At 40.2% G+C, this 25,437-nt stretch overlaps 1 protein-coding gene across 1 annotated transcript in view; it reads right to left on the reverse strand.

Annotated features, from left to right (window-relative positions):
- The window catches only part of LOC122787719 (WD repeat-containing protein 62-like), a 1,689,893-nt gene that overhangs the window by 318,824 nt on the left and 1,345,632 nt on the right, over positions 1 to 25,437 (reverse strand). Inside the window, exon 22 of the mRNA XM_044054617.1 lies at positions 13,231 to 13,364. Coding sequence (XP_043910552.1) covers positions 13,231 to 13,364 — 134 coding nt within the window. The remainder of the gene's footprint in view (positions 1 to 13,230; positions 13,365 to 25,437) is intronic.

Raw genomic sequence — 25,437 nt, forward strand, 5'->3', positions numbered from 1 at the left:
AGGCCTCAGATCAGAAGACTCCAACAGCTCCGGCAAGGAACGGGGTCAGCAGAGCCTGGGAGAAGCTGGCCTCAAAGCCTTGGATGGTGGAGTAGGGAAGGATTCCCTGTCTGGAGACCTCTTGCGGGGCCTATCCCTCTTCCTCTCTATCCTCCTTGCGCTTTTATCTGTCCTTTTCTTTTTCTCTCTTTCTCTTTTTTCTTTATCTTTGTTTTTGTCTCCCCCAACATCAGAACAAGTGGGAGTTTGAGTCCCTGTCTGAGTGCGTGGTTGGGCGGGAGTACCTGAGACCGAGGCCATGGCAGAGTCCAGCATAGAGGCAGGGAGAAGACCCTTGGCTACTAACTTGGCCTTCCTATCCCTGAGGGCCCTCAGGTTAAAGCCTGCAGAGATTGAACACTGTGTTGATAAATGGGGCATTCCCAAACATATTACACACAGAGTGTGACCATCAGCCGGTGAGAGCTTATGGCCACACTCTGCATTTTTTGAAAACAGACTTAGTCTGATCAGCCATTGCCACTCCCCAAAAAAACACAACACACTAACACACGCTGAAGGGAAGTGGGCCTAGACTACTTTCTAAACTAAGCTACTTTCAGCAATAGAAAGAAACTTTTTTTTTTTTGAAGCTATACCGACGAACAGCGTACACTAAAAGGGGGAGGGAGGGAAAACTAACTTTCACTTGCACACAAAAAACAGAATTACCTACTTTCTTATCCCTGAAGCTCAGCGCAAAGGAGATCACGATGCTTACTATGGTGCTGCAAACGAGATCTGAGGGAAGATAGGAGATGGTGATTTATTATGGGTAGGGGGAGGAGCTCAGAGCTTGGAACAGATGCTAGAAAAAAAGCTGCCGGCTCAGATCAGATACGGATCCGTATATCCCACAGGTTGCAGATAAAATGAAGTTAACTACTTCAGATCCACCATTCAGTTACTGCCCTTCTAGCTTCAATTTAAACTGTACAACTTAGCAACCAATCATACTCTATTGTTCAACTATGCATGTAACTATGACCATGCAATGAACATAGATGCAACCCAATTAGGTCAGCAAAACACCTTCTTCAGGGAAACTAATCTAATACAGAACAGTCACTGTGTGGGATCAAGAGGGGACATGAGTCAGATCCTGCAGAGGAGACATTCTTCTAATGTTGAGGAGTGACACTGGTATTAGAAGTGCCTGTTAAGTGTACAATGTGTGTGTGTTGAGAGTATGTGTGCAGCGTGAATGCGTTTTTAGTGACAGAAATGCATAGCCCAACAATCCCTGATTTTGCCTCTTTTGCTGTTCCTCATCAAATATGATACCTGGAAAATTATTTAGATTTAGATACATGCTAATGTAAAACTGCTATCTAGAAACTATATAAGCATACAATAGCTGCTTTATGTGTTTGCCAGAGTTTGACATTTGTGCACAGAAGTAACATGTTACAGTACATTTGACTATATGTGTTTGCAGCATAGGCAAATGTAGCTATAATTTCTGTAATTATTCTTTTGATAACAAGCAACTGAGGTGTAGACAGTCAATAAAATCTTTATAACTGGTGGGCAAGTGTGTTTGTGTACATGTCCATACACACAAGAAGAGGGCATGTAATGAGTTCCTCTTAACTCTCCCTAATTTTGTCTAAGAATTCTGATCTATTCTTTATAGAATGTGTGGCTTGTGGCTTTTCTAGCAAATTACTTACAACTACCTTTATAAATGATGACAGACATTTATGTTTTAAATGTTATATCCTTCAGAATATTCCCACTGATGCAAAAAAAAGTAATGTACCATAATGTTTCATCTCAGCTGTTGCTTTTCATTTGTCTTCAACCTGTGGGACATAGATCCGGGACAGATCAGACTCTGCCGCATTTTTCAGCATCGGATCCGAGAGAAATGCGGCCGAGTCGGATCCCAAGAGTTGCAGTGAGGTTCAATGCATTGTCTGAGAGAAGTGAGAAATCCCTGGTTATTTGTGTATTGATTCAACTGATAAGACACCCAAGGTGTACACAATCAATAAAATCAGTGTAATTGGTAAGTACATTTGTGTATGTGTGTATGTATGGGGGGGTTGTAATGGGTTGCTCTCAGTTGTCCCTGATTTTGTCTCATACTTTTGACAAAAAAGGAGGTGAGTAACACACACATCCCAAGCCATACAGCTTTCCTTTCTCCCCTACAGTTATGAATATAAACAATATTTGATTATTATCAACAACTCCGGAATGGTACCCTTGGGGTTAGCTAGCAAGATAGCATCATTTGGTGTATGCATATACTGAAACCATCCCTATGTATGTAGGGTGCTCAAATTATGATATATTTGCCACATTTGAATTAATGGAAAAAAAAGAGTATAGCCATATCATGTTGGAGGGCCTATGCAAGCAGAAGAAAGATGTTTTTTGCAAGTTAAAAACATCCAGAGACATAACATTTACCTACATAAAAACAGTTAATAACATTCTAATACTGTATGAAGCCATGCATGCATAGGGTGTGGGTAAAAATAATGAAACAGCAGAGGAGGTGGTTAACATGCTACATCTTAAGCTATACGGTTATGCATACTAGAAACAGCTGGACATTAGAAGCAGCAACTAAAGTGCAGCACCTTTCACAGAAACTATCAAGGTGGCATGTGGAAGCTGACATGATTTTGTGTATGTACATAGTGAAAAAAGATGTAAATGTTTTAAGTGAAAACTGACTGCAGAATGTATGAAAATTATGAAATGTTTTCATAGTTTCTCTAGTAATAGAAACATGGGGTGTGAGTGTCATGTTAGATGGCATATGGAAGCTGTGGGTGTTAAGCAAAAACATGACACTAAAATAAGTTAGGCAAAACAAAAACATCCAGAGATAAAACGGTTAGTTTTACGTACAAGTTATTATCTTTAACAGCATTCTAATACTGATTCTTTCTTCTCAACAACTGCAAGTCTCAAATTAGTAACAAGATGGCATCTGCAAGACAACAACATTTGGTAAGCACACACATTAAAATAGTCTGTGTGGGATACATAGGGCTTCAGTTAATAAGGAGTATATGCAAAAGTCATGAAAATATCACATTTTCTATATCTGCATTAATTATATGGAAAAGGAATATAATTTACAGTCATAGGTTCATAGGTATGTACTAGGCTAACGGCCCAAGGGCCTAAGTAAGCCTAGCCAAAATGGTTCCCTGGCTTACGCCACCCAAGAAAGTTAATTTCCTGTGCATCTGTCGAGCAGAGCCACAGAAGTGATCCCCGGGGTGTATTTCCTATCCACTCATCATGATTTTTCTTGAAGAGTGCTAATGAGGAACTTTGGTTGACATAGATGGGTAGCTTGTTCCACAGTATAGGAAGTCTCTGGGACAGGAATCTATCCCTCCAACATGTCCTGTTTATTGTGGTGACAAGGTTTAGGTCCCTAGAGCGTGTAGCTCGGAGGGATTTATTTGCAGTTGGTTTACCAGGGTAGTCCATTGGGCCAAGATGAACCCGTTTTCAATGGGATCCAGGGGAGAAAAGCTCCAAACAAGCAAGGTTACAGTAAGGATTTAGATTACAATCATTACAAATACTACAGACTGGTGAAAAACATTACAAATACTACAGACTAGTGAAAAACATTACAGATAATACAGACTAGTGAGAAACATTATAGATACTACAGACTAGTGAAAAACATTACAATATTGAGAAGCCATAACATCTTAAGGAAGCTTGCAGGAGGTGCATAATAATACATTCATTGTAAATAGCTCAGTACAAGCAAGAGCAGGATGTGTGAGTTAGGATAGTATGTAAAATGAAAGTTGTCAGTGTAAAGAGGGGAGGAGATTATGTGGGGTGGGAGCAGGAGCATTCCCACTGGGATATTAGATGTGAGTGAAGAGATTTTTTGAATGAAAAGTGGTTTGAGGTGGTACGAATGGATGGTGATAGAGAGTTCCAGAGACGTGCTAGACCATAGGATAGGAGATTTTTACCTGGAGGACGAGTTGGTTTATACAATTCTATTAGGTTTTGGTTGGTAGATCTAAGTAGTCTATCAGGAAGATGCATTTTGAAAGCAAAGGAAAGGGAGGGAAAGAGGGAGGGATTGAAAAATGAGCTTGTGAGCAAGGGTAAGTTGAGTGTAGGTGAGATGACTGGATAGTTCTAGCCATTTTAGTTTGTGGAGAGATATACAGTGGTGGGTGGAGGACTTATGGCTGGTAGCGAACTTAGCAATTTTGTTGTAGCAAGAGGAGAGTTGTGTTTTAAGGGAAGATTGTAGGTTAGTTAGGAGTGGGGCTCCATAGAGGAGGGAGGGGATGAGAAATGTGGTAAGAGTGAATTTAGTGGAGGGCGTGAGATAACGATTTTGTCGGTAGAGCATGCAGAGTTTCTGGTGGGTTTTTTGATATTTAGTTGAAGGTGGGAGTTGAATTTAAGTTGACTGTCAATTTGGACCCCTAGTAATTTGGCCTCTGATACCAATTTGAGAGATGTGTTACTATGGCTAGTGATAGAGAATGTGTTTATACTGAAAGAGGTGACTTTAGAGGGAGTAAATACCATTAATTTGGTTTTAGAGGCACTGAGTGCTAGGTGATTTTTTTTCATCCATCATTCGGTGGTTGAGAATGCATCTTGTGTAAGCTTTAGGAGTGTAGGGATAGAGGTGGCAGAACAGATAATAGTTAAATCATCTGCATATTGGATAATATTTGTGAAAGGGATGGAGTTGTGGAAATCATTTACAAATATACTGAAGAGGAGGGGTCCCCAGTATTGGATCCCTGGGGAACTCCAGTTGGGGTGTTATGGAATTCGGAGATGGCTTTTTTCCATTTTACTGCTTGATATCTACTGGATAAGTAGCTGGTGAACCAGTTCATAGAGGAGGGTGATAGGTTAAGCTTAGAAAGTTTAGTTAGAAGTAGATTGTGGGAGATAGTGTCGAAAGCCTTAGAGAGGTCAAGTAGGAGGACAGAAACAACGGGGCCGGAGTCTCAGGCTTTATTCACGGTTTCTATGAAGGATAGAAGGGCAGCCATAGTGTTGTCGAAAACCATGTTGTGTGGGAGGTAATAGGTGATTGCCCAAGAGAAGTGGTAGGAGTTGTAGATGGATACACTTTTCTAGAAGTTTAGAGATGGGAGATAGAATGGCGATGGACCGGAAATTAATGATATTGTTATTACTGCCACCATTATGCAAAGGTATGATAAAAGCCTTTTTCCAAATTTGGGGTACAAAACTTTCTTGGATAGAGCGGTTGATTAGAATGCTGATGGGGTAGGCAATGGCTTTGGCAGCTATGCTAAGAAAGTATGAAGGAATGTTATCGGGGGCATTAGAGCATGGCTTTAGTTTCTGAAGGAATTTTATGGTAGATGTGGGTATGGGTTTTAATGAGAGAGGTGGGGAGTGGGAACAGGGGGTATTTGAGGGTGGTGGTGATGGAGAAGAAATGAGAGGAGAAGCAGAAGTGGAGGGTATAGTATTAGTAGAGGAGGATGGCGGTGAAGTGGAGGGTGTGGTGATGTTAGAGAATGTTGAGGTTAGTTTGGAAATAGACTCAATGAAAAAAAAGAGTTAAATTGTGTAGCCAAATCTATGTCAGGAGCATTGGGGTCTGGGCTGGGGTTATCTGATTTGCTGGGATTAAGGAGGGTGGAGATTCCTTTCCAGAATTTTTGAGGGTTTGTTTTATTGTTGCTTTGGAGTATGGGGAAGTAATTCAGTTGATCAGTGATAATGAACTTTTTTACTTTGTTTCTAAGTGTTTTTGTATTCATTATGAGTGGGTGGGGTGGGGGGAGTCCTATTTTTCTGATAATGTGCCCATGCTTTATCGCTGAGGTGCATGGTTACTAGTGTGTTTTTCGTTAGCCAAGTAATGGGGTTGAAGTTTTTTTGGTACTGAGTAGTAATATAATTATGAGTAAGATGTAAGGGTGAAGGGTCGATATGTGAATATGGGTAAGTGATCACTAAAGGGATTGGGAAGGGTGCCACTGTCTGAGAAACAATGGGGTGAGAGACTAAAATCCAGTCTAGGGTACTACCACTGGAGAGGTTTTTTGAGGGGCGGGTTATGGAGTTGATTAGCTGTGAGAAATTGTAGAGGTTGATGTAAAGTGGGTTTGTGGGAGACTGAACGCAGACCAGTTGATATTTAATCTCCCAAAATTGTTTCATTGCTAATGTTTGTAGAAAGCCAGGAGAGAATGTCCTCGAGTGTAGAAATATTGTCGCCAGGAGGGATTGTAAAGGGAGGCTATACATATGTGCTTGTGTTTATTAACTTGAAGTAGTGCTAGGAGTAATTCGGCATTATTAAAGTGGAGAGTAGGTTTGTTATAAGGAGTAACTGATAAGGAGGATGAGTATAGGAGAGCTACTCCTCCCTTTTTTTTGTGGGTTCTACCTTTTCTAATGATAGAATAGTTGGGTGGTGTTATTTCAGAATCTTTTATATGGGGTTTTAGCCAAGTTTCAGAGATGGACAGGATGTCAGGTTTATTATGTGTAAGCCAGGCATGGAGGTTAGGGATTTTGTTAGCTATACTTTGAGAGTGTAAAGAGGTAAGTAGTATGGATTTGTCTGTAGAGGGGGAGATGGGGGTGGCCTGGGTTGGGGTGTATATCTCCAGATAGTAGAATGGTAGTTAGATGTAGGATTAGGTTGGAGAGGTACTAGGACTGCTTGGAATCTACATTGAGCTTTATTAGATTTGTGAGGGTTTTGTTAGTTATTGAGAGGGTAGGATATTTATGAGGAGTAATAAGTTTATAGGGAAAGAGTAGATGTTTGTTTATAGGATATAGGCAGGGAGATACTGGGATATGTGAGTATAAGAGTGGTGAGGTAAGATGGTTGGTTATATGAAAGGATGGTTAGTGTTAGTGGGCTGGGTGAGGTAGTAGATATAGGATATGTTGAGAAGTAGTATTAGCTGAACAGAGAAGGATGGGGGTCTTGGAAGCATGGTGAGATAGGGCTGCTAAGAGTAGGTATGTTGTGGCTGAGTAGTGCAGAAGGGCAGGAGAGTTGTATGTTTAGGGGGGAGCAGTTAAGACTCTAGTATATGGGAGGGTAGTGATAGTTGAGTGATGGTTGATATGGGTGGGATTAAGTAGGTGCTGATAGAGCAACGGAGACTAATTGGTCAGGTAGGGTAGTGGGAGTGGTTATGAAGGAATAAATGTAGTGGCTCTGGGGGTGGGTGGGATATGGGAGCAGGATAGGGGAGCGAAGTGAGCCCGCAGGGCGAACGGAGCGGGCAGAAACAGGAAAACTGGATACTGCAAAAAAGTATCAGTTACTGCAAGATCACAACTGATCCAGAAGGTGAGTAAAGCCAAATTATAAAGGAAATTACATTTGTAAATGGTGACTGAACTATGGTAAAATTCTCAAGGAGGGAGCGGATAGTTGGGAGCTCTAGGTTGGAGGTAAAACTTACTAGAATTGAACTTGCATTAGAAAGAAGGGGAAAAAGGCCTGGATAATAAAAGTGGAATCTAGCTTAAACTTAATATAATGCTGCCACCTAGTGGTATAGATAGATACTGTAGAGGAGAGAGTAAGCAAACCCTTTATTTCTCAAACTAATCAAGGGGTGTGGGAGCACCAGAGCGGGAAGAGAGGCAAACAGTCTGCGGCAGGCTGCTACAAGAGAGACACACATGGAAGGACAGCAAGTACAAATAAGTATTAATTACAACGTCCATAATTACTAATAAGTAAGCATATACATTCAAAGTCGTATGGGGATGTACTCACGGTAGCAACTTTCTTACGAAGCCAAGCTGACAGAGTTCAGGGTGTCTTCTGAGGACTGGCAGGAAGTTTCCTTAAGACCCTAATTGCAGGGAGGGAGAACCTGGATGGTGTAATTCAAAGTCATATGTTGAAGTCCTCATGGTAGCAACTTTATTACGAGGCCAAGCTGGCAGACAGAGTTCAGGGTGTCTTCTGAGGGTTGGCAGGAAGTTTCCTTAAGACCCTTATTGCAGGGAGGGAGAACCTGGATGGTGTACGGTGATGAGACTAGCAGCCCAACCGCAGGATTGTAATACTGTATTCTGTCTGTGACTTCTGACTCTTCCACACCTATTGCCACATCATGACATTCTGCAGATGGAATCCTCTGTCTCAACATGTTGCGGTGCAGGGTTTAGATGAGAGCATTAACTATATTTGGGGAATCCATATTCAGCTGCCAATGAATAAAAATTAGTTTCTGCTGTACTGATTCATCCTGTTTATTCCTCAACCATATGCCAAGGAATTTTAGGTAAGTAAGCTTGCCAAAGTCAGTCTTGTAGGTGGGTCTGCTGCTGCGTCATGCTATTCCATTTATTGGCTTTCTTCAGAGAAGGAAATGTTGGAAGTTCATGTTTGCCAGGTACGTGGCCCTCTACGAACACCATAGTTCCTCTTCCATTTAGAGACATACACACATCTAGGACACCACAGTAGTTATTGGGATTTCTTTAGGTGTAGCATGTCCTACAGCTCTGGATTTAACATAGCTTTATATGTTAGGCAGAGATCTCCTCAGAGTAGGCGAAAGCTACAGAGTAAAGCTGGAGTGTTTTGAGACGGTCAGTGTACGGCATCTGTTTGAGGCCAGTAATCCTCTTTGTGAGGTACTGTGGCCTTTCCAGCTGCATCAGATGTCTTGTGAATTACATTCCAAAAGGGGCATTGTACTCTATAATGGGTCTAATGAGTGCCGAGTAGAGGGGAACAATGACCTCTTTTTTCCTGGATAAGAACCCTTTTGTGATGAGGTGTGCCACATAGAAGGATTCCCTGACTACTGTGGAGATGTGATTATCAAAGGAGAGACTACTGTCCAGCTGGGTCCCAAGGTCTCTTATCACACATTCGGCGTTAAGTAGACTGCCGTTTATGTGGTAGTTCATGGGTACAGAGTTTTTACCAAAGGGGATGACAATGCACTTTTTGGCATTGAGCTTCAGGCCATGCCTCTGACACCAGGAATCTGTCTCAGTGAGGCCCTTCTGTATGAAGTCCACATAATTTGTGGGCTCGACTATGGCTTCTAGTTTGCAGTCATCTGCAAACTTTGTTAGCCAGAGGCCTTCTGTGTTAGCCTGTACTTCAGAGAAGTAGATACCAAACAGGAGAGGTCCCAGGACTGAACTCTGTGGTACTTCACTTGTCACTGGTTTGAAGTCAGATTGGAATCTGCAACTTTTACAGTGTGGGTTCTGTCAGTGAGCGAATTGGCAACCCATCTTGTGCCCTAGGGATTTATACCTAATTTAGTGAGTTTAGCTATAATTCCAGAATGGGGGATGGTGTTGAAAGCCTTGGCGAGGTCAAGATAAACTGTGTGAACCACCTTACCCTCGTCTACGGCTTTGGTGACTGCCTCAAAGATGTCAATCAGGTTCAGAAGGCATGATCTGCCTTTACAAACCTGAACTGGGTGGGGTCCAGAGTTTGGAGGTTACCAATGTCTTTGTTTATGAGTTCCATGATGATAGTTCTCAGGATCAGTGGTGGCTCCCCCTTTGTGGAGTGAGAACTGTTGCTGTGCGCCATTCAGTGTGCACAAAGTCTGACGTGAGACTATGATTGAACATGGTGCTTAGGTGGGGAGCCAGTTCGTTCTGAAGTTCATGTAAAATGCAGTCTAGGATGTTGTCTAGTCCCATGAATGCTGTGTTTTTGGATTTAGAGAGTGCAGCTTTTACCTGTATAGATGTGATTAAAGGGATTCTGCATTCTTTCTGTATAGATATGAGCCGTTTAGGGGATGAGAGGGGGGTAAAGTTAGCACTGAACCTGTCTGCCAGGATGTTGGCAATATCAGTTGGTTCTGTAATTTTTTCTGCCGTTGTGCTGTAACTCAGAGCAGATTTGGGTATTGCCATTGAGATTCTTGACATAGCTATAGAATGCTTTATGGTTGCCCTTAGAATCAGTGGCGATTTTGTTTTTGTAGCTAGCTTTGGAGGATCTTATAAAAGGGATCTCAGCTTCTTACTGAGGCTAACCAGGGAGCTCCTCCACTCATGGGATTTTACTCTCTTTTGCAACAGTTTCTTCCTTCTGTTGTAGAGATTTTTATGGCAGGGGGCCACCAGACTGGTTTCCTTTTTTGGAGGACAGCGCCTTGGTTCTGTTTGGGATAGCACGATCCATGCACTTGTGTAAGTGCTTACAGAGTGCATTTGTGTAGGATTCAGCAGTCGTAACTGCATTGTCCATCTGCATGGGTGTCATGAAGTTCGCCACTTCTGTCTTAAGAAGCATGAAGTTGGCTTTGGAGAAATTTTTTACCGTGGTTTCCTTAATGGTGGGTGGGGGCGGGATGTGGATATCTAGGGTGATTAGCTTATGGTCGGATCTGACCAACGAGGAGTTGACTTCAGGTGTGGAACACTGGTCACTCATGTTGGTAATGACTACGTCTAGGATATTGTTGCCCCTGGTGGGGGTGTGGATAAGTTGATCCAGGGCATTGGAATTTATGAATTCCAGAAAGTGTTCAACAAAGGAGTTGGTACATGAGTAGTTTTCCCAGTTAATGGTGGGTTAGCTGAAATCACCCATTATTAGGCTGTTTAGATGAACCCTAATATTTTCCAGTATATGAAGAAGAGAGGAGTGGGGATCCTGGGGCATGGTATGGGATCTGTAGCAAGCTACAATTTGGATTGCAGTTTTGCCCAGAGTTAGTTCCACTTGGATAACCGCGGATGCACTATGCTGCGCAACTAGCCTGGAGGTGTGGATATCCTAAAAGAATATATACGCACCTCCGCCTTTAGTGTTCTGGTCAAGGTTAGACAGCCGAAAAGTGTGGTATGAGTTATAGCCTGGTAATGCAGGGGTGCTCACTAGAGCCTTAAACCAGGTCTCAGTCACTGCACAGATATCAATGTTCTCCATTTCAAGGAGTGCCTCGAGAGAGTGCATTTTGAGATTTAGACTTCTAGCACTGAGTAGCATTACTCTGTCTTTGCTTGCCTGTTCCTTTTATGGTGGTGAATTTGTCATTTGAACCTTGCCTAAAAAAGGCTCTATAGGGGCGGCAAGACCTTTAGCCAGTATCTGGAATCCCAGGGGTGGCAGGTGCAGGCCATCTCTGGCAAAGCATCGTGGTCTGTCGACCATGTCGTCCCAAGCATACAGATACTGCATCCCCTTAGAATGACACCAGAAGCTTAGCCAATTGTTGAAGTCAATCATTTTGTCCTTGTACTGTGGTATCATTCTGGGAAATGGCAGGATGCTACACAGGGCTAGGGTTATACCTGCCTAGGCTACAAGATCGGAGAGCTCTTCCATGTCTCTTTTCATGTAATCCAGGGAGGAACGTCTCAGGTAGTTCACACCAACATGGACAATGTCAAGCTGGGCTAGTACTTGCAAGCCATGGGTATCTGTTGAAAAATGGCATTTTAACATGGTGAGCAATGCAAAGGCATCCAGAGATATTAGTATTTGTTTGGTAAAGCAGTTATCATTAATAGCTTTCATAACACAATTAATAACGAAAAAGTTGTGTGGCCTACGGGTATAAAAAGACTGCCATCTTATACACATTAAGGCACAGGTTTTTCCCACGCATAGCTGCCATCTGATGTACACTGTTTTGTAGCTTAATACCGCTCTATTGAAACTGTCAAAATATGATACGATATGCATAACTCGTACTGACTGTGCAATATCACAAAGCATCAGTGACCTACCCACGCTTGTCATATCTCACTGGAAACTTCTTAAAATGACAAACAGTTCACTCACTGGTACATTGGGTCTATCTCGCATGCTTACAGAAACATACTCCATTGTTTGATTGTAATACAGATACATTTTAGTAAGTACAATTCCATTTTTCTTTAATAAAATTGTAAAAAAAAGTAGTATTACCAGACAAACTTTTGATGGAGAGAGTGCAAGTAACCATTTGTTAAATAACTTTCATATTTTTTTTGCAACTCATACCTTTTATGAGATAATGCAAATCGTATGAGATGCTCACTTAGAGGATTTGGGAGAAATCGTCTCAGGAAGCAAGCAGTATCCTGGCTCAAAAGACTTCAGAAAGCAAGGGATTGATTGGGCTACTGATGTTCAGGACTGAATGTGTTGACTGATAAATTAATCATTCAACAAACTGCTACTGAACCAAGAGGGAAATACATGAAGTTAGAAGCAAAGGCACTGCCTGCTGGACCCTCCACCACATGGCCCAGCCTAACTTGTTAATTTTCTGTTAATTAATAGTAAGAATTTGTTTGGGGGGTAGTCAAATATCTTGAACCAAAACATAACCCAAGTGAAGTAATTCCCCCCCCCAACACAATCACAAGCCAAACACTGAACAACAATGATAAGAAAAGTCACGGAAAAGTAAGGTTCACTTAAGATTAGGTGAGGATATCTACCAATGCTGAGATACAGAACTGGAATTGTCTAGACACAGTAAGGCCTTGCTGAGTTTAATTTTGGTGGCTGCCAAAAATGGAAATCAACATATAAATCAACTGTACTAGAAGTAGTGAATATAGTAAGAAATATAAAAGAACTGGAAGTGGGATCTTTAGAAAAGGGTAAAAGCAAACTACCTAGAAAAAAATGGGAATTGTGGGAACAATACATGTAGAATAGCGTTTTGGAGGAGAAATGAGGTTTAAGGGAAGGCAGGAACTGAATCAGCTACGTAATGTTTGACTGACAATGAAGATTATGTGTGATGTAGGATGTCTGCAACTGAAATATGTCAATATGGTTTGTTTTCATTTATGTAAATGTAGGATTGTCTAGGTCCATAATTCAATAAAAAAGTTTCTTGTTTAAAAAATTTTAAGACAGGTAAAAAAAATTAAAAGCATGCAAAACTAAAAACTTTTACAGACAAAAGAAGCATTGAGATCTGAACTAGAGTGGCAAGAAAGAGATGGGTTTAACAGGTGATGCTTATGTGCATAATGTATTACATCACTACACACGTTCTCGTGATCTGTTTACTCACAGAGTGAACTCGTTATAAACAAAAAACATGGTGGAAATTCCACACTTATTTTAGCTTAGGACAAACTGGAGCACAATAGTCTAAGAAAGGCAATGATAAAGTAAACTGGTATAAGTAAAGTCAGCAAGAGGAAAGTAATCAAAAACTGGTTCAGTCAGTCTTGGAATACGCTGAACACAGGAACATAAATGTAGAGACTTACCATCCTGTTGCTTATCTGGATTAAAGGCCACATCTGAACAAGAACCTTCGGACTTCATCTCCACAGCATTGATGTTCTTCCACTCAGGTTGCAGCCCAGTAAATGTTTCATGCAGCTCCTTTACCTGATACTCACTTCAGAACGGACAAGTAGAAAAATAATTTAAATCATCAAAAACATTACCTGACTTCATATAGGTGTGACAGTTATTATTTTAGTCAACATATAGTGCGCACATACTGGATAAATGGTGCTTTTCCATTTTCTCTTTTTATATACACAGGTTCATTGCTACATGTTGTGCATTGGCATGCATTATAAATTTACTTTGGCACTGACTGGCATGTACATCCATGGATCACAAATAAATATTCTAATTTTCTCCAAAGTGATTTAACTTTGCTCCTTACAAGAAAAAAACACTTGAAGAGTAACTATATACAATAAAATCTGATATCAGTTAACTAGCTATCATACTGGTTTATTTTCACTATAACACAAATCTTAATACTTGGACCAGTGGCTTCATACCTTGTATTACAGTCTGCTTTAAGAAGTAATTCTAACCTTAGGTGCTTTGTCCCCTATCAATGCCATCTTCAACTCAGTTCTTTTTAAAGAATCCCATATAGTTTATTTCTTTAATACAACATTCTGTTTCTGATCTCATGTTAGTCCTCAGTTTCATATGTTTAATTTCTTTAATTACATTTTTTACTTCTGTTATTAATGGTTTCTTTGGTTTTCCATTTTCTAGCCCCTTAACCACTTTTCATCTCTTTAGTACATTAATGTAAACCAACTCAACAAGAATATTTCTAGACTAAGGTTAAATTCCATACCCAGTATAAGACTTAGCAAATTATTCAGTTAACTTTTGGACTGAATAAACTCTGTACATTCCCAAAATATATGGTCCCAAGAACCTCGTTCTGAATTATCACATCTCCAATGCATGCCTCTTGGCTGTGGAAACAAGTCTCATAGGAGCATATAAAACACTTGAGCAAACATTTCTTTGCAAAAAATTTAGATTTTCTGAACTTGGTTCCACATTTAGAGGTAGGATATTTCTTTCCACTCCCCATCTGTAATAGCTCTATTTAATCATCAACTCCATGCTACATTTAGTTTTAAACTGTAATATCTTCTCATATCTAGTATTACCTGATATACTCTGCTTATTACTCTTTTCTGTTCGGCCATTTCTTTTCTGGCCTAAATTACAAAATCTGCTATTGCTGGTTGTTACTTGCTCAAGGTTACACAAGAGGCAAATGATAACTGAAGGAATCAAACCCTCTACCACAGGAACTACATTTCACACCCATAACCCTCTGGGCCAACTGCCAGACTAAACGTGAACAACCTCTCCCAGAATCAAACCCATGACCTTGCACATGCTAACAGAACAATATGCCACACTGTCAACTCATCACAAAGACAGACAGGACTCTTTCGTGGAACTGAACCTGTGACTTTTCTACTCAAATTCTGCATACCAGAGCATTAACAAACGAAGCCACTGAATCTCTAAAAGGTTCATAGGTAGTTACTACTCATGCAATTCAGAAGAGACCATTAAGGAACTTAGACCAAATTCCCAATTGTCTCAGAGCACTATCTGATTAAGTGACTTGCTCAAGGTCACACAGTAGGCTGAGGTAATCCAACCCTGTACCTCAGGACGTATCTCATTAACACCTCATAGTATTAGTCCTCTAAAATACAGTCTTCTTTTGGGAAATGAGAAAAGGCTTTGAAGGAAATCTCACAGCTTGTCTGCTATTGTGTTGTCTGCCCAGGATATGTCTTGCTATAAAGCTTTGGGAAAACATTGACCATTACCACACTCTTATGGTCTCCCAAGAAAGAGGGCAAGATCAGTATTTCAACAAGCAAAGTGGAACCCAAACAGCAGCCATATTGTCGGTCTGGATAGATATCACACCTCTGGGGAGGCAGTCATAAAAAACCTGCAATGCCAGGAGGACTGCTTTCATCTTAAAAACGCTGATGGCCTCTAACTCAGACCAAGTAACTTGTATTGTCCTTCCTTTTTCCCTGGAAGGAGGCATACACAGTAACCATGGCTATGGGTGCGGGAAGGACAAAGGGACAAGGTTGGATGTCAGCCACTAAGAATGTGATGGCTACAAACCTCTGACTCTTACGGGATGATCCACTGGATGTGGCCTCAGCACTCTCTGAATCTTGAGAATCGACTGAAGCACCCTCATGTAAAGCATGGCCAGAGGAACAAACAACATCAGGTGGCTCTCAGGAAGCAGAATCTACTGGGCCTGAAGATTTAGTGAAATACTGATGGAGGAAGCCTGTCGATCAGAGCAGCGGTGTTCAAATGGCACTTGGCTCTACTTTGGCCTTATCTAAATTCATTATAATCCCTAAGGCAAGGCACAGGTGGAGCAAGTAGTCACTTGCTTCTACAAGTGATGTTCCTGGTGTTGCTATAACATCCAGGTAAGGAAAGATTCCCTGCAACCTGAGCTGGGCTATTTCTACTGCCATGCATTTGGTAAACACCCATGGGACTGCTGTGAGATTAAAGGGTAGTTAAAACTGGTAGTAACTGGCTCTCAACCAGAACCACAGAAACCTCCTGGATTGTCTAGCTATCTTTATGTGACAACAGACATACCAGTGGCCTACCAATCACATCCAGTCATTTTTCCTTGGCACAGGCAGAATGGATTGTACAGTTACCTTCCAGAACTTCATCTGTTTGATGAACAGGTTTAGCTTGCTTACATCCAATATGGGCCCGAGAACCTTGTTTTTCTTTGGTACCAAAATGAACCTTGAATAACCCTCATGTCCCCTCTGCTCTGGTCAGAACTCCTGGATGACACAGCTTTTTTTCTCTCTTGCTGCTATCCTTCTTTGCCAGGGTGGGACGCCCAGAAGAGTCTTTTGATGACAAGTCAGGAAAACCTGAAAGGGGATAATGTACCTTCTGGTGATGACTCAATAGCCAAGAATCTGTGATAATGGCCTTCCAAACATGATGGAGATCAAAGCACCCCCCCAACTTCATCCAAAATGCAGCAGTCAGGTAAACCTTCAGGAAAGATGAAAGGGTTTGTCAAAGAAAGTTGCCATAAAACCCTGATTTTTGTGGATCATTGCTGCATCTAAAACAGCATCTGTTGAAGTTCTCCCCCTGTGCCCCAGTTGGGGGGTGACTATCAACTGGAGTGTCCTGGGCAAATTGCTAGGATTTCTGGAAGAACACCTTGCTTACTTCTCTGGTTACAGGACAAAGTCTGTTGAGGGGTGGAAAAGAGGGCTCTGCAGCAGACAGAGTTTTGCCATCCTGCTCTCTCCTGGTCAGACTATCTGTTACTTTGGTCCAAAGTGGTAATTTCAAATGAAGCATTCAGAAAGGATGCCTTAAGGCACTCTGTAAAGTTACAGAGGCACATCCATATATAATGGCAAAGTGCTATGCTGTTGCCTGCTGCCCTAGTCATGCCATCCAATAGACTGAATAACAAGGTCATGGACACATTGGATATTTACAGCATGCAACCAAATGAGTTGCTATGGATACATGAACCTCGACTTTCAGTCAGGCTGTCTGTAGTCTAATAAGGTTTGCCACACAGTAAACAGCACAAGTAGCAAAGGTGTTTGAAGCATATATGTGCTTCCCAAATCTGTTCAATGATCTAGATTATCTGTTGAGAGGATAGACAGATCAATGGATCTTTTCCTGGAATCTTTTTCTCTTGCTTTTCCTTTCATTTCTGTCTGTGCTTTTCTTTCTCTTTAACTTTTTTTTTCCAAGGCTTTCTTTGCAGGGGAATCCCCTCTTTTCATCATTCTTGACAAGCTTATTCTATGTTTTCAGTAAGTACTGCTTGATTTGTTTCTAACTTCAGAATATCTCCCTAAATACTTCATCCTTAAATTTTCAGGGTCTGCATATTACTTTTCTATCAAGTGTTAAGCAGTGCCCTGTAGAGACAAACACCTTGAGTGACATTTTTCCTGTAAAAGCATAACTGAAATTTCACCAATACCTAGTTGCAAACAGGGCAACCAGTTTTCAGTGACAAGCACTGTCACCAGAGTTGCAAAATGGATACTCCTGGCATTGGTTTACATTCTCACTCCAACTGTTTAATCAATAAAAAAGGTCTGTTGCCATGGATATGAACTTTCTGACTATCTCTGTTACCAATTCGATGGATATGAGCATCCTGAGGTAATGCAGAAATTGTCTCAAGTTTAATGACAACCAGTTAATTCTCAAACAATCTGATATGTATGTGAGAGATGTATTTACACAATGTCACTGGAGGCAAAACTCTCACATAAAACACTCCTAATGTCTATAAGGTTGTCAGTAGTACATATGCTGCACCCATCACACAAAATTCAAAGCAGACACAAAGACCCACATATGCAAAGGCACTTAAAAGTAATCTTCCTAAACCCCAAAGGCCTCCTAGATGAAGTAAACATAAACAAATACCTCCAGCAGCCCAAAATGCACTCTTTAAAAAATAATACCCACATCAACACACAGACCCACATCTCATGGAGCCTCTGCTTCTAAGCCCATACGGCAAGCCATAGCACAATCCAACATTCTGGTCATTGGAGACTCCATCATGAGACAAACTAATGTCCCTCTCACCAGGATGAGTAAGGAGAAAGCCATGGTTAGTTGCTTATCAGGGGCTAGGATCCACCACATTATGCACGCACTCAGGGCAGTGGACCACAAGTACCAGTATGACTCAGTTTTAGTCCATGTGGGAGTAAATGACCTGATACGTACCTCCCTAGACTCAGGACGACAGACATCATGGAGCTTTTGGAATGTGTGTCTCAGGCTGGTATGTGCCTAGCACTGAGCAGCATTTTACCTTCTCCAAGGAAGATGCCACAATACGAACAAAAGATGACAGACTTTAATAACTGGCTTAATTTCTGGTGTCATTCTAAGGGGGTGCAATATTTGTCACCCTGGAAGGAGATGGTCAACAGACCATGTTGCTTTGCCAGGGATGGTCTGCATCTTTCCCCTCTAGGCTTTTGAATAGTAGCTAAAACATTGTCTTCCCTCATAGTGCCTTTTTTATGAAATGCCAAACTAAAAGCGATTCCAACATAGCAAATCAAAACCAAGAAAATCTAAAGGTATTACTGCTTAATGCTAGGAGTCTAAACAAAAAGTCTACTCCCTAGAAGCTCCCATCACCACAGAGAATACTGATGTCTGTGGTCACTAAGACAAGGTTTAAATCCTCGGACAGCACACCAACAGCCTTCAGTTTTAAAATACTTTTAATAGATACGGAGTCATTTAAACCAGGGGTAGAAAGGGCATTTAATCTAAGTTGCCAAATTAATTCCCTTTCTTCAATTTTCAAATCCATGGGTCCTCCTCTCACATTCTCATAGGCTTTATTGAGATGATATTCATGTATAGAGTTATATATACATGTTTATGTTCATTTTTTTGTACCTTGTTTATTGAATGTATTATTGAAATGTATTATTTGGATAGGTTCAAAACAGGTTTATTATATATATATTTTTTTTGGAGGCTTGGTTCTTTAATAGGAGGCTTGGTTTTAAAAGGAAATGATGTCATTCTAATTAACTTTTTATATTTAAATATGAGCACATTTGTAACTTGTATTGTCTGATGAAGTTTACTTAATGCAGTAAACGAAAGCGCTCACTTTAATTTTTAAATTTGGTTTTCAGTGTGGTTTTTTTCTTCCTTTGTGTGTTTTTTACAAGTTTGTGCTTTTCAGCATTTGGTTGGATTATTCGTTTTATGGAGGATTCTACTACACCACAATCCCAAATTTTGTTTAATTCTACAAGTTCTATGGATTCGCAGTCGGAAAACAGCGATCCATCTATTGGTAAGCTGACTGCGTTAATCGAGCTTTTAACCCAACGCGTGGATGCGTTGGCTTGTCAAGTTGCTTCCGGTTTGCCTTCTGTTACCGGAAACCCTCCTTTGGGTTCAACGAACATTGCACCTAACCCGTTGAATGTTGGCGTACATGGCAGCACCTTAGGATCAAAGGATCGAGGTGGAGAGAACCCAGGAACTTCAGCATCTAGCTTTTCTATTCACCCTGGAGCCCGTACACCATTTGTGGATTCAGATGGACTGAATACCAACAGCGGTAATGCAAATAGGACTTCTGCTGCCATTAATCCTGCAGTAAGTAACTCTGCTATTTTACCGTCTTTAGAAGACTGGTTGAAGGACCCAATTTCACTGTTGAATGGGTCGCTTCGTCCGGAGTCAATGAACAACACGAACAACAATGACATTGAAAATAACTTAATTAATACACTAAAAATGTACGATTCTAAGTTGTTTAAATTTAAGAAACTACAAATTGAGGTGCAATACCTCACTGAATGTATTGACAGACAACAGATACCTAAGGGTTTAAGGCAATGGCGGTTTCCCACTGGCCTTGTTAATAATTCAGCGTTTCACAAGGACTTATTAAAACTTTTCGACCGACAAGGTGTTGAATTTATGCAATTGCTTGTTCAGAATTATGTTGAACTAATGAATGGTTTGAAAGCTGATTTGGCTGAATTGGATTTTGCTATTCGTAATGACAAAGATTTTACTAGATACAAATATGACTTTTTGCACATTTTTTCGAGTATAGACAATACTTTAATTAAAATTAAGGAGAACAAGATTAGAAAACTCAAAAAAGATTCTGTAGCATACCTTAAAGGTCTAGCTTATCCACTACCACCACTAAATAGAAATGTAGAACCAAACCTTTCAGGTAATGTAGTTTTTAATGAAAACATACCTGAAAGTATTGATAATGGTAACATTTCACTTAATGACACCGCTGTTGAACACTCATCTCCAATTAGGAGAAGTGAAAGACTTGCAAACAGAACTAATAACACCACCAATAGAACCAATAACACCAACAGCAACAATTTTTCTAATCAGGGTTTTCGGGGGAACCAGAAAGGGGGTACAGCGAGAACACAGAATCACCCACAACAAAAACAAGCTTGGAAGAGAAAGAACAGGAGAAGGAGGTAGTCCCCTTGAATTTGAATAATGAATTTGCTAACTCATTAAACAGCTTAAAACGGGTCAACATTTTGACAAACAGTTCAGGGGACTTTCAAATTTACAATTACTCTGATTTCAGCCCTGACTCAAGTCTAATAGAAGTGTTAGCCAAGGGCTTGTCTTTTGTCCCGTCGACTCACATTGATTTAGTTAGATTATTGATAGATTTGAAAGTGTACATAAGGAAGTTGAATTTAAATGTTTTATTTGGTAACAACTCGTGTTTGACTAATGACCACAGAGTATCAAGTGTCTTCAATCCCCCTTTACACCCTACAATCTCACTATATGAAAAGATTTGTGAGAATGATTTTAAGAATGCATTATGTAAACATCGAAGCAACCAACTTTCAAACTTATCTAAAATTGAAAGGGATATATTGGCAGGTCTTAAATTTGCCAATATTCGGGTTATGAAACCCGACAAAGGAGGGGGTCTGGTCTTTATGGACAAGGAACATTATGACAATAAAATTTATTCTTTATTAGCATCTGATTCTTACATTAAGATTTCTCTTAATGAAATGAATGGGGCGTATCAACGCCTAAAAGGATTCATTAATGACTTGTTCATTGAAGGCCGAATTGATCTGGATTTATACCATTTTTTTATTAATGGAACATCCCCCTAACTCCTATGATTTTTGGTTTACCGAAAATTCATAAGAATCTTGGCAATCCTCCCTTCCGTCCGATTATTGACGGAAGGCAGTCTATTACATATGGATGTGCAAAATTTGTTGACACGAAATTGAAGTTAGTCTTAAAAGATGAAATGCAAATCTGTAAAGATTCATGGGCCTTCTTAACAGCAATGAATAGTTTCCCATTTTCAGAAGACTTGAATTTCCTCACCATAGATGTGCGGGATTTATATACTGTTATCCCACAAGATCTCGGGTGCGAATGGGTTAGGGACTTCATGTTGAAGAAACACATAGATGGTACATGTATTGATTTAGTTATATACCTTTTGGAATTGGTATTAAACTACAATTTCTTTATGTTCAATAATGAACTATTTTTGCAAAAAAAAGGTGTAGCTATGGGCTCCCCTTGTGGAGCTACATTTGTTAACACTGTGATGGCTTTTTGGGAGACAAACTACCTCTTTGTGGATAACATGTTTCGAGAACGAGCAGTATGGTACACCCGTTACCTTGACGACATATTTATCCTATGGCGTGGAAATTTAACATCAGCTGAGGCTTTTGTTAAACATATAGGCAGCTTCACTGATTTTCTGGAATTCACATGGGAGTTTAGTACTGATAGGATTTCCTTTTTAGATGTGGATCTAAGTAAGAACCGTAAAACCTACACCTTCAATTCCAAAATATTTAGGAAATCAACATACTCCAATTCCTTTCTACATTTTTCAAGCTGCCACCCCGATTTTCAGAAGAAGGGAGTTGTTAAGGGACAACTTGTGCGAGCTGCAAGGATGGTGTCCCTTGAGTCTGACTTCAATGAGGAATGTCTCTTTTTGAGAAACTTGTTCCTGAAACGGGGTTACCCAAATAAACTAGTGAATGACCTGATTTGTGAAGCGTCTGTAAAAAGGCTCAGTGGGTATTTTACACCTTTGTTGAGAAACGAAATTCATAGCGTTAGACCCCAAGTGAATACTACCCATGAAACTATTTGCACCCCAATTGAGGAAACTTTTAATGGGATTGATGAGGAAAGAATAGGAGATTTAACAGTAGCAAAAAAACTTTTTGACAAGAGCAAAGTATTTTTGAGTTTTATTACTACCTTTTCTACTGACGCCCACCTTTTAAGATCTATTTTGACTAAGAATTGGTGTTTTTTATTTGATGATGCCAATATTAGACAGCAGGTAGGCGATGGTCCTAAAATAGTATTTAGAAAGGGTCTGAACTTGAAAAACATGATTGAGGGGGTTTATGTAAGATGTCACGAACCCCTTCGGGACATGTACAAATGCCAAGCTTGTCGTTGGTGTCAATATATACAAGTTGGTAGTAAATTCATCATTAGAGGGAAGACCTATGCTGACATCAAGGACAAATTTAATTGTAACACCAAGGGTTTAGTTTATTTGGCTATGTGCTCTAAATGCCCAGCTTTCTATGTAGGTAAGACTGGGAGGCCATTTAAGAACAGGATTTATGAGCACATTTATGCGATTAACAAACTGAATTTTAACAATGCATAAGCCAGACATATTAATATTTTCCCTGAACATGAATTTAGATTTTTAGGTATTGAAAAAAACTATGAGAATGTGAGAGGGGGACCCATGGATTTGAAAATTGAAGAAAGGGAATTAATTTGGCAACTTAGATTAAATGCCCTTTCTACCCCTGGTTTAAATGACTCCGTATCTATTAAAAGTATTTTAAAACTGAAGGCTTTATTGAGATGATATTCATGTATAGAGTTATATATACATGTTTATGTTCATTTTTTGTACCTTGTTTATTGAATGTATTATTTGGATAGGTTCAAAACAGGTTTATTATATATATATATTTTTTTGGAGGCTTGGTTCTTTAATAGGAGGCTTGGTTTTAAAAGGAAATGATGTCATTCTAATTAACTTTTTTATATTTAAATATGAGCACATTTGTAACTTGTATTGTCTGATGAAGTTTACTTAATGCAGTAAACGAAAGCGCTCACTTTAATTTTTAAATTTGGTTTTCAGTGTGTTTTTTTTCTTCCTTTGTGTGTTTTTTACAAGTTTGTGCTTTTCAGCATTTGGTTGGATCAATAGTGATATAAGCAAACCTCCAAACACTGGACCCAACCCAATTTTGTTTTGTCAAGGGCAGGTCATGCCTACTAAGTCTTCTCTGAGAAAGTCACCAAGGCAATGGATGAGGGAAAAATGGTTCACACTGCCTACCTTGACCTGGCCAAGGCATTTGATACAATACGCAACTCAGGCATTGTTGGCTAACTCAAGAGGTTAGGTACAAACTCGTATGTCACCTGGTAATCTAGCCAACTGGCTCACAGAAAGGACCCAGAATGTTAGAATTGGGGGGGTCCACCTCTACAAACAGGCCAGTCACAAGTGGAGTCCCACAGGGAATCAGTCCTTAGACTGATCCTTTTTGGAATTTACTTCTCTGAAGTCAAGGCCAATGTCAATGGTCTCTGAGCTTTTTGGAATGTGTGTCTCAGGCTGGTATGTGCCTAGCACTGAGCAGCATTTTACCTTCTCCAAGGAAGATGCCACAATACGAACAAAAGATGACAGACTTTAATAACTGGCTTAATTTCTGGTGTCATTCTAAGGGGGTGCAATATTTGTCACCCTGGAAGGAGATGGTCAACAGACCATGTTGCTTTGCCAGGGATGGTCTGCATCTTTCCCCTCTAGGCTTTTGAATAGTAGCTAAAACATTGTCTTCCCTCATAGTGCCTTTTTTATGAAATGCCAAACTAAAAGCGATTCCAACATAGCAAATCAAAACCAAGAAAATCTAAAGGTATTACTGCTTAATGCTAGGAGTCTAAACAAAAAGTCTACTCCCTAGAAGCTCCCTTCACCACAGAGAATACTGATGTCTGTGGTCACTAAGACATGGTTTAAATCCTCGGACAGCACACCAACAGTGCTACTCTATAATGCCTTCCACACACTTAGATCAGCTACTACACAGACGGGGATTAAAGTTGGAGGTGTCTCAGTTTGCATAAAAAATAAATACACCTCAAGGCTGATCAAACAGGACAATACACTTGAGCTGTTCCATGTTCAGATCACTATAAGCAAAAATTTAATACCACCTCCTTGCAAGCTATAGGCCACCCTCTAAACCCAGGAAACCATACCATGTATTTTAAACTTACAGGAAACACTCACCATCTAACTCAATACCATATTCATGGGTGACCAATTATCCCACTATACAACACCACACAGAGGCACAGAGATTCCTGTTTTTTGTAAACACAAACTCCCTGGACCAGACAGTCAATACATCAACCAGAGGTGCAACCATTCTGGTTCTGGTCCTCGCTAATATGGGGAAGTGCTGGAACCCCCTACTATAATGTCTTCCCTGGTAAGGTCAGACCACAAAATGGTCTCCTGTGAAGTAAAAATAAAACCTGGACCCCCATCTAAACCTGGAATAGTCAGGAACTACTCTAAGTATAACTTCCTACTATTAAGTGATAACTTGGCAAAATTTCAAACCTTAAGAACACTGCTGCCTATGCAGAACTGTTCACAGAAACCCTGTACAAGCATGTTAATAGATGCATAGAAGCAGCTTTACCCACCAGGAAGAAGCACTAAAATAACTAAAACAAAAAACAAGCTACCCTGGTGGAATCACAAACTCAACAGGCTGTATTACAGAAGGAAGAAAATTATGGCAAACATGAAGCACTCTCATCAAACTAAACAACTCAGAGGACAAATAAGGTCTACCAAAGCCAAATCTGAGGTAAATTTGGCCTCCCAGGGCATGGAAAATCACAAGGAACACTGTAGCTATGTCCGCAACCTCAAAGGTAATACACAATTGTGTTCAGACTTCATTGTAAATGGAACCACCTACACTGAGCCAGAAGATATAGTAAACCTACTGGCCAATACATTCTGCTCCATCTTTATCCCTCTCTCCCCCTTAACCTTCCCTAAAGAAATACAATCAAATATAACTTCCTCTACTATCACTAGGGAACAGCTCCATAATGCTCTCTCGAAGGCCAAGAACACTGTATTAAAGGGCCCACACAATATCCCAGGATGCCTTTTAAATAGCATGAAACATGACTTATCAGGCCCTTGGGATTTACTATTTAATTGTAGCCTCCAAACAGGCATCGTGCCTCATGAATGGAGAACAGCAATAGCCGTCCCTCTGCACAAAAGTGGGCCATCTACATACCCTGGAAACTACAGACCAATAAGTCTCACTAGTCTTGTATGTAAAGCCATGGAAAGAAATGTCATGGAAATGATCAATAGTGATATACAAAGGAAGAAAAAAACCACACTGAAAACCAAATTTAAAAATTAAAGTGAGCGCTTTCGTTTACTGCATTAAGTAAACTTTATCAGACAATACAAGTTACAAATGTGCTCATATTTAAATATAAAAAAG

This window comes from Protopterus annectens, chromosome 1.part0, assembly GCF_019279795.1.
Source record: "Protopterus annectens isolate FY-2018-M chromosome 1.part0, PAN1.0, whole genome shotgun sequence".
Classification (NCBI taxonomy): Eukaryota; Metazoa; Chordata; order Ceratodontiformes; family Protopteridae; genus Protopterus; species Protopterus annectens.